The following is a 10499-nucleotide window of genomic DNA, read 5'->3' as shown; positions in this document are numbered from 1 at the left end:
CTCCCAAAGATTGAACCACCAACCAAAGAGCATGGGCTGGACCTAGCATACACACACACACATACACACACACCACATATGTAAGCAGATGTGTGCTTAGTCTTCATGCAGGTGCCTCAACAACTGGAACGGGGACTGTCCCTGATTCTGTTGCCTCCTGGTGGATCATGTTCCCCTAACTGGGCTGCCTTGTCTGGCCTCAGTGGGAGAGATGTGCCTAGTCCTGCAGTGAGTTAATGTGCCAGGGTGGGTTGGTACCCAGGGTCTTCCTCCTCAGAGGAAAAGAGGGGGAAGGGGAGGAGCTTGTGAAGGGGAACTGGGAGGAGAGGAAGACTGTGATTGAGACGTAAAGTGACCAAATAAATTAATGGAAAAAGTCTGAGTTAAAACTAGTTGTCAGAGATAATAATTAAGACATATTATATCAAGAAGATTTGATCCCTGTTCCACAAGAGGGATTGTGCAGCTGGTTTTGAAAGCTTAGTTACAAGCCTGTGGCTGGGGCACATTGTAGACCCTGAGGAAGCTACAACTGCTGCCTTGCTATTTGGATGTGATGTGCCCATCAATCACCTTCTAAACCCCCATCTTGATAGTTTGGCACTGCAGTCAGCTTTCCTCAGAGAAGTTTCTTTGTGCAGTGCTCACTGGTGACCGTGGAGACAGATAACTGGTCAACTTCTGAGAATGAGTGACTGTTGAGTGCCCAGCTGTAATGGGACATTGGTGTCACCCCTCCAAAGCTCAGGCACCAGCCTGAAAGAAGGATCAGAAAGAATGTAAGATCTGCAGGTGGGGGTAGTCTAGAATGTTGACTTTCAGGAGTTACATGACTATTGCATTCTTGAACTCAAAGCTATGTATGGGAAAGTGAGCCCATCGGCACTGTTATGGAGGAAGGAGAGAGCATGGAGAGGCCCACCCCCCACTAAAGTTTTACAGTCAGTCAATGGTTGCTGAGAAGGGAAAGACATAAATTGCCAATGCTCCTGTAAACAACCGCATTGAAACTCATTGAGTTGTAAAAATAGAAAATTAAGATATAAAAGGAGGGGAGCTAGTTGGGAAAGATGGGTCAGCAGGACTAATAGTGGAGCAAGAGGGGAAGCAGGGTGAACATGACTGAAGTGCATTCCATCCTGTATGACATAATGACATCCATTGTTATGTATAATTACTATAGACTCATTAAAATGTGTCTATAACACTGTACAATCAGTAAACAACAAATTTTCAGTCTTCTCAGACTCTGCTTTCTGTTTCTCAGTTGGGGAGTTCACAGAGAGAGCACAGTAGGTCCAACCCTAAGAATTTGTTTTCATATTCCTCCATCCCTTTATCATCCTGGTTCCAACTCAGAAGCCCTGTGTTGACTGAAGAGAGTTGGGGGGTAGGGAGGACAAGATGCTCTACTCTTTGCTTCCTCTTGCGGTTGTCCACGGTAGGTACAGCGGTCCTAGGAACAATGATGGCAAAACTGCAGAGAAGCTCACTATGAGCCTTATGGGACCACATTGTTTATTCCACTTGAGGAACAACATGGCAGCTCTGTCAGACAGAAAGCAACTATCTCAATACTCAAGACTTTGGAACCAGCGAGATGGCTGGGGGTGCAACTCAGTGGTAGAATATTTACATAGCATGTGCAGACCTGATCCTCAGCAACACAAAGAAGAAATTATTTTAAACCATAAAATATTATTATGCTCTCATTCACCATGTGCCATAACTCATTTCAGACAGAGGTGATAAACTAAGTAACAACACATACATATGACAGACATTTTCTTTACTAGGCAATGAAACAAACAAAAAAAAAAATTCTCATGAATTCACAAGTTAGTCCATTAGAAAATATCTTATTCTACAATCTCTCTGAGGTGCTTTTCCATCAGTTTCATCAAGTTGTGTTTCTACATTTCTATTTGGGTGAAAATTTCCATAATAAACACCAAGAAAAATAATCCCAAGGAGAAGAGCAAGAACTATGGTGGCACTAATAGGGATAAAATAGTCAGAGTTAAAGATAGAAAGAGGGTAGATCCAGAATACAGTCAAGATTCCCAGGGTGCCTAGCACTCTTACAGTATAATAACAAGACATTGGGCATTTGGTATTCTGCCCCTTGATATTAAAAAATGTAAACACAAGGATGAATCCAACCACAATCCTATATAAGAACTCCATACTTACAGAATTGCAAAACTGAGTATGGTTTATAAATGCCCATATGAAGCCTGTGATCCAAAGAAATAACAGCAGAAGCAAAGCAACCCTCACGTCTACGAACAGCAGAAGTACAACACTCAGCATCCAGGATAACAAGGTAAACAACTTGTAAAAGAGATACATGAGTTTGGGCCAGAGTCCTCGGAGGAGATTTTTATCAGGCAATGATCTTCTTAAAGCTATTTGATAGTCAACAGTTGACCAAGAAATAGCACAGCAGGAAACCATGATGACCATGCCTACAAAAGAAAAACAAAAAACACACTAGATTAGAAATGGTAACAGTAATATTAGTAACAGTAAACCAGCATGTGCCATGCATGCTGTAGCAGTGTAGACACATGCCATAGCTTATATGTCTAATTCTTCTATATCCCCACATTGCATTAGTAGAGCTGAGGTTTGAAGAAATATATTCCTTGACTCTTATTGTGCAACTAGAAAGTGATGGAACTTATATTTATTGGTAGGCTAATCAACTGTATCATACTACTTTAGAATTATCTTGAATAGATTCAATAAATAATACTTTGGCTAAACACTACAATTGTAAGTCTTGGTTTTCTACACTATTTGGCTTTAACCCTATACCCATACTTAATTCACTGGGAGATAGCTTAATGGATTATGAGACAGGTACAAAGAAAATTTAACATAAGTATACATCATTAACAAAATAATTTTTCAGAACCTACAGACTCTAAATCATATGAACAAACAGACTCCAAAATTTACAAAGTTCTATAGATTTGGCACAACAGAAGTTCATTACTGTTCTGAAAATACAAGTCATTACTATCTCACTCAAAGCAGAGGATGGTTTAAAAAGAAAGCAAATATAAGCAAAGACAGAAAGAAATAGTCACAGAGAATATAGAATATGAGTCCCTTCGAGTACTTAGTATCTGAGGTCTACACATGTACAGCCAGATTTCCAATGACGTTTCTTGACGAATCTTCTTACAAACGTCTTTCTCCTCTCTTGATTTTGGCACAAAACACTAAGAATCTGGACTTAACTTTTCTCCTATTCTTTAATTACAATACTGTTTTCTCCTAAATTATCTGGTGTGTTGGGTTTTTGTTTTTTTCAATGTTATATCTATGGCTGTCTTGCCTACATGCGCCTGGTGCCCGTGGAGGTCAGAAGAGGACACTGGATCTCCTGGAGCTAGAGTTAGGGATAATCATGAGTCATCACATGGCTTTTGGAACCTGAACCTTAACCTTGTGCAAGAGCAGTAAGTACTCTTACCTGATAACCCATCTTTCCTGCCCATGTGATGTGTTTTTATATTGGGGGATTTTTTTGGGGTGGGGGGCTTGGCTTTGTTTTGTTTTGTTTTGTTTTTTGCTTTGTTTTGCTTTGCTTTGCTTTGCTTTGCTTTATTTTTGCTGTGTTTTGCTTTGTTTTGTTTTGTGAAACAGAGTCCACTATGTAGTCCAGGGTAGTTTTTTTTTTAATTTTTAATATTTTTATTACATATTTTCCTCAATTACATTTCCAATGCTATCCCAAAAGTCCCCCATAGCGCCCCCCACTTCCCTACCCACCCATTCCCATTCTTTTGGCCCTGACATTCCCCCCAGGGTAGTTTTAAACTCAAGTTAAGGTGTGTGCTTCCTGCTCCTGAGTGCTGGGATTACAAGTGTACACCACCATGCCTGGCTTTAATCTCCACCAAATTAATGCATATGCATAGTTTTAAAAGTTCTACAGTCCCTGAAGAACCCAGCAGTCACTCACTTTAGCTCCATTGACAGTGAGCTGTAACCCCCAGAAGATGTCCCTTGTAGCTCCCTTAGTTGTCCCTTTGACACACACTGTCATAGTTCTACACAAAGCACAGTCTGAGTTTATCTGTAGTGGACCTGCTCACTCACTTCCCATTCAGAGAAAGGAAAGCTTGGCACATATAAACATGGCCGTCCTCCAGCCCTCTCCCTCCAACTCCCCAAAGAGAAACAAAATGGTGTTTAGCAAAAGTCCTCAATGTTCACTTAATCATGACATCAATAGGGTTTGTGTTGGCTTGGGGCTATTTTTTTAACCTCTCAGAAACTATATCTTCTTCTTTTAGAGCATTTTTGCTTCCTGTAATTAGCATTTGCCTTCCTTCACACTTGATTTCTGTCTCCCACACTCTGGGAAGTCATCAAAACTGATGACTCCTGTTTGTGAGACTCAGAAAAGCCCTCAGGGTACAAACGCCTTATTAGTTCTAGTCAGGCTGAGAGCATTCCCACTTCCATATATTACATCAGATATTTTTCTGAGAGCATCCTCACTTCCATATGTTACCTCAGATATTTTGCATTTAGGAAAGTCTTTCTAAGTATCGTATATAATGCCATGTTTTCAGTGGAAGGGTTGCCTACGAATACTTTAGTCCTTAAGTGAGAAAGCTGATGCTCATAGCCTACTTCCCATCTACTTCCCATGCTGAGTGGAGAGATGAGTTCCCAGACAGCAGGGCAGGAGATGTCCTGGGTGGGCAGATGTTCCCTGCTGGAGCTTAGAACAGACTCATTTTGCTCAGTGAATGGCTGCCCTTCTCCCTATCTGAACAGATATAGCCTCTGAGTTGTGAGGAGAGGGTCTCCACTGACACCATCCTGCCATGCTTAGCAAACTGAGAAGCAACAACCACTCCCTTCCGTGTGCCTTAGGGCACTCAGTGCAGCCACTACCCAGAGCTAGAATAAACAAGATGGTATACTATGTTAAGATGACAGACAACCCAGGAGGACTTCAGACTAAATTCTTCCAGGCTCTGCCCACCCTCCACACCCTCTGCCCAAAGATTGAACTATAGATAAAATTGGACTTTGGAGCCTGAGTCTGTCATCCTGCTCTTTCATGCAGCTGGGCCAATCGGTGATCAAAGAAACCAACCTCATCACTATTGGCCCTTTGCCACTAGTGACTTTTTAACTAGAGAACTCACAACTCCCCCTTTTTCAGACAACCCTCGAGATTTAATTTCTTAGAGATAGTCCTCTTCACCCCGAAGAGCCCGTGTAGTTCTCCTCACCACAGACAGAGGCCAGGAAACTGGTTCCTGGTCCCATGGAGGAACTCACCAAGCAGCTATTGATACTGGCTTTTCTTTCTTCTTTTTTTTTTTTTTTAAGTTTCTGGGTAACAAACACGGGGTTTTTAAAGATTTATTTATTTATGCATATGAGTACACTGTAGCTGTCTTCAGACACACCAGAAGAGGACATCAGAACCCCATTACAGATGGTTGTGGGCCACAATGTGGTTGCTGGGAATTGAACTCAGGACCTCTGGAGGAGCAGTCAGTGCCCTTAACCACTGAGCCATCTCTCCAGCCCCCGATACTGGCTTCTCTTAATCCACCCAGATTGGGACTTCAACACCACTAAAGATAAAGAGAGACTCTTAATCTTCCAGGTTCTGTTGGCAGATATCAAAGCAGCTGAAAGACAGCCACTAATTTCGCCAAAGACAATGAAAAACAGCAATAGTTCTAGTCTTTATTAACTAGACAACCCCAGATATCAGGAAACTCCAAAGGGTTCAAGAACAAGAAACTGGAATCTAAAAGATAATGACAAAGAAAAAGTGTTTAATAGAGACAGAAAAATAGAAAAAAAAAAAAAAAAAGACAGGTAGAAGAGCAAAAGAAACAGACTCATGATCTGACAAAGATTCTCTTAGCAGCCACAGCCAAACCAAAGACTCTAACAGATGGCTGAAACAAATGGCTTCTATAAACCAATACTCAGGCTCTGGTGCTGGGCCCATGGCCTACCTGTACAGGGCACGTCTAAAACAATTGACTTCTACAAAAAAGATAAGAGGGGCCTTAAGGACCAAAGACACCCCCACTTAGAAAAAGAACAGTGTACTTATTATAAAAAGGAGGAGGAGGAGGAGGAGGAAGATGCAGCATCCACTGGGTCAGAAAATGCCCCAGGGGTAAGGGGAGCCTATCAAACCTTGGCCTTAAAAGATGCCCAGGATGATGCTGAAAATAGAGAAAAAACACACTAGCTTCCTTAGGGCTAATAAAACTTACAGTTTACAAATGACCTCCTGATAACAACATAAACCAAACAAAAATGTCTAAAAAAGACTGAGGACATCTTAGAGGCCCTGAAAAACTTAAGACTATGTAGCCTCTGCTAAAAAAAAAAAAAAAAAAAAGCCCTATTCTGTCAACCACAGGTGACCTCCCTAGATCCAGGGGCCCGAAAAAAATTTCTACACCAGCTTTGGGGTTGCCAAAAGTGACTAGTTTTTCCATCTCCTCATGGATGAGAGATCAGGGCCCTGGCACCAGCCAATGGCCTCCCTGTCAAAGACATTGGACCCCATTGCCAGAAGCAGAACCCTCTGTTTACACATCAACAAAGCTACAGCCTCCTGCTTAAGGATGCTAAGAAACTGTCACTGAGCCAAAGCCTGACCATAGCCAATGCCAAAATGACTCATTACCAGTCTCTCCTCTTAAAGCCCCCTTTCAGGCTCCAGATGCCCTAAGCTCAGCTAGTCTGCTGCCTAACCCAGACATCAAAGGACCACTACATGACTGCTTGGACAGTTTGGTCCACATCCATGGGACTAGACCAGATTTTCAGACAGCCTCATTCAGTATGAACAGAGGCATGCTGAGACAGTGTTCAAACACCAAAGTCATATGCGCAGAGCCACTCCTGACAAGAATGTCAGCCCAAAAAGCTGACCTAATAGCTCTAACCAAAGTGCTAGGGGAAAAAAAAAAAAAAAAGACCAGAGACACTGATAGCCAGTATGTCTTTACTACCTCTCACATACATGGGGCTGTTTATAGGGAGAAAGGCCTTCTGATGACAGAAGAAAAGAATATCAAGAAAAAAAAAATCCTCTCCTTAGTAAGGGCTCTATGGGGGCCTAAAAAGCTGGCCATCATTCACTACTTGAGATAGCAGAAAAAGAAAAAAAACAAAGATCCAGTTTCAGATGAAGCAGCCTGTCCCACTGCCTCTTGCCCTGACTTCCCTGAATCTAAAAGATTCTATATTCCATGACCACCCTGAATATTCAAAAGATGACATAATCTGGACTAGAAACTTGCCCATGTCCAAACATTAGGGCAGGTGGTAGAAAATACCAGATTACCAACCCATATGACAGAAGAAATGAGACTACACATATTTCAAGAGATCCACCACTCCTCCCACATGGATGTCTGGAAAATACAGGAATTGATATCAAGATTAAAGATATTAACTCAAAAATAACTAAGATTATCTGATTCCTGTGCCACAGCACTACACACCCAAATACTGCCAGAAAAGGACTAGCCTCCCAGGAGTGTGGACAAGTCTGTGAGCACAGGTAAGACCACCGCTTCTGTTCAGAGGTACCTGCCTAGAATCCTCAGGGCACAGGGACTGAGGAGGAGCCTGGCACAGGAGTGTTCCAATTTCCCTCTGTGCCCAGAGCTGATCCTGTGCCACAGTGATAACATACCCAAATACCGCCAGGAGAGAGCTAGCCTCCTGGGAGTGCCAACGCACCTGTGAGAACAGGAGGGACAAGCCACAGTCAGAGACAGCAAGAACAGATAACACCAGAGATAACCAGAGGGTGAAAGGCAAGGGCAAGAACATAAGTAACAGAAACCAAAGCTATTTGGCATCATCAGAACCCACTTCTCCCACTACAGTGAGGCCTGGATACACCAACACAGCAGAAAAGCAAGATTCAGATTTAAAATCACATCGCATGATGATGGTAGATGACTTTAAGAAGTACATAAATAACTCCCTTAAAGAAATACAGGAGAACACAGGTAAACAGATAGAAGCCCTTAAAGAGAAAACACAAAAATAACTTAAAGAATTACAGGAAATCACAACAAAACGGGTGAAGGATTTGATCTAAAAATGGAAATAGAAACAACAAAGAAATCACAAAGGGAGACAACCCTGGAGACCAAAAACCTAGGAAAGCGGTCAGGAGTCATAGATGCAAGCATCATCAACAAAATACAAGAGATAGAAGGGAGAATCTCAGGTGCAGAAGATACCATAGAAAACATTGACACTTTGTGTTACACAAAGGTCAAAGAAAATGCAAAAGGCAAAAAGCTCCTAACCCAAAACATCCAGGAAATCCAGGACACAGTGAGAAGACCAAACCTAAGGATAATAGATATTGAAGAGAGTAAAGATTCCCAACTTAAAGTGCCAGTAGATATCTTCAACAAAATTATAAAAGAAAACCTCCCTAACCTAAAGAAAGAAATGCCCATGAACATAAAAGAAGCCTACAGAACTCCAAATAGATTGGACCAGAAAAGAAATTCCGCCTGTCATATAATAGTCAAAACACCAAATGCACAAAACAAAGAAAGAATATTAACAGCAGTAAGGGAAAAATGTCAAGTAACATATAAAGGTAGACCTATCAGAATTATACCAGGCTTCTCACTAGAGACTATGAAAGTGAGAAAATCCCGGGCAGATCTCATACAGACCTTAAGAGAAGACAAATGCCAGCCCAGACTACTATACCCAATAAAACTCTCAATTACCATAGATGGGGAAAACAAGATATTCTATGACAGAACCAAATTTACACAATACTTTTCCACAAATCCAGGACTACAAAGGAAAATAGATGGAAAACACTAACACAAGGAGGGAAACTACACCCTAGAAAAAGCAAGAAAGTAATCTTTCAACAAACCTAAAAGAAGATAGACACACATAAAAATAACATCAAAAATAACAGGAAGCAACAATCACTATTCCATGATATCTCAACATAAATGGACTCAATTCCCCATTTAAAAAAAAATAGACTAACAGACTGGATAGGTAAACAGGACCCAGCATTTTGCTGCATACAGGAAACGCACTTCAGTGTCAAAGATAGACACTACCTCAGAGTAAAGGGCTGGAAAACAATTTTCCAAGCAAATGGACCCAAGAAACAAGCTGGAGTAACCATTCTAATATCAAATAAAATCAACTTTCAACCAAAAGTTATCAAAAATGATGAGGAAGCACACTTCATACCCTTGAAAGGAAAAAAATCTACCAAAAAGAACTCTCAATTCTGAACATCTATGCTCCAAATGCAAGGGAACCCACATTCATAAAAGAAACTTTACTAAAGCTCAAAGCACACATTGCACCTCCCACAATAATAGTGGGAGACTTCAACACCCCACTCATCGATGGACAGATCATAGAAACACCAACTAAACAGAGATACAGTGATACTAACAGAAGTTATGAAGCAAACGGATTTAACAGCTATCTATAGAACATTTTATCCAAAAAAACAAACAAACAAAAAACCCTTCTCAGCACCTCATGGTACCTTTTCCGAAATTGACTATTTAATCAGTCACAAAACAGGCCTCAACAGATACAAGATGACTGAAATAATCCCATGCATCCTATCAGATCACCATGGACTAAGGCTGGTCTTCAATAGCAACAAAAACAACAGAAAGCCCACGTGCACATGGAGCTGAACCATGCCCTACTCAAAGATAACTTAGTAAAGGAAGAAATAAAGAAAGAAATTAAAGACTTTTTGGAGTTTAATGAAAACGAAGGTACAACATACCCAAACTTGTGGGACACAATGAAAGCAGTACTTAGAGGAAAACTCATAGCTCTGAATGCCTCTTTTTTGAAACTGAAGAGAGCATACGCTAGCAAGAAAAAGAAAAAGAAAAACAAGCAAACAAAAAAAAGTCTTGGAAAGATCAGGAATTCAAGGCCCATACCTAAACATAGTAAAAGCAATATACAACAAACAAGTAGCCAATATCAAAATAAATGGAGAGAAACTTGAAGCAATCCCACTAAAATAAGGGACTAGACAAGGCTTCCTTCTCTCTCCCTGTTTAATCAATATAGTACTTGAAGTTCTGGCTAGAGCAATTAGACAACAAAAGGAGGCCAAAAATATACAAATTGGAAAGGAAGAAGTCAAAATATCATGCAGATGATATGATAGTATTCATAAGTGACCCCAAAAATTCCACCAGAGAACTCCTACAGCTGATAAACAACTTCAGCAAAGTGGCCAGATATAAAATTAACTCAAACAAATTGATAGCCTTTCTCTACTCAAAGGATAAATAGGCTGAGAAAGAAATTAGGGAAAGGACACCCTTCACAATAGTCACAAATAATATAAAATACATTGGTATGACTCTAACCAAACAAGTAAAACATCTGTATGACAAGAACTTCAAGTCTCTAAAGAAAGAAATTGAAGAAGATCTCAGAAGATG

At 40.7% G+C, this 10499-nt stretch overlaps 1 protein-coding gene across 2 annotated transcripts in view; it reads right to left on the bottom strand.

The window, feature by feature from the left end:
• Positions 1-282: 282 nt before the first annotated feature.
• Positions 283-10499, bottom strand: part of Xkr9 (XK related 9) — a 39696-nt gene continuing 29479 nt past the window's right edge. The window contains exon 4 of one of the 2 annotated variants that reach the window (XM_021168649.2): positions 283-2468. In XM_021168649.2, the coding sequence (XP_021024308.1) occupies positions 1840-2468 (629 nt within the window). In that variant the 3' untranslated portion in view covers positions 283-1839. The remainder of the gene's footprint in view (positions 2469-10499) is intronic. The other variant, XM_021168640.2, reaches the window with a different exon arrangement.

Source organism: Mus caroli, chromosome 1 (assembly GCF_900094665.2).
Source record: "Mus caroli chromosome 1, CAROLI_EIJ_v1.1, whole genome shotgun sequence".
In the NCBI taxonomy this organism is placed as follows: Eukaryota; Metazoa; Chordata; class Mammalia; order Rodentia; family Muridae; genus Mus; species Mus caroli.
The sequence above is the reverse complement of the archived record's forward strand: the minus strand, read 5'-3'. Positions and strand labels throughout refer to the sequence as shown.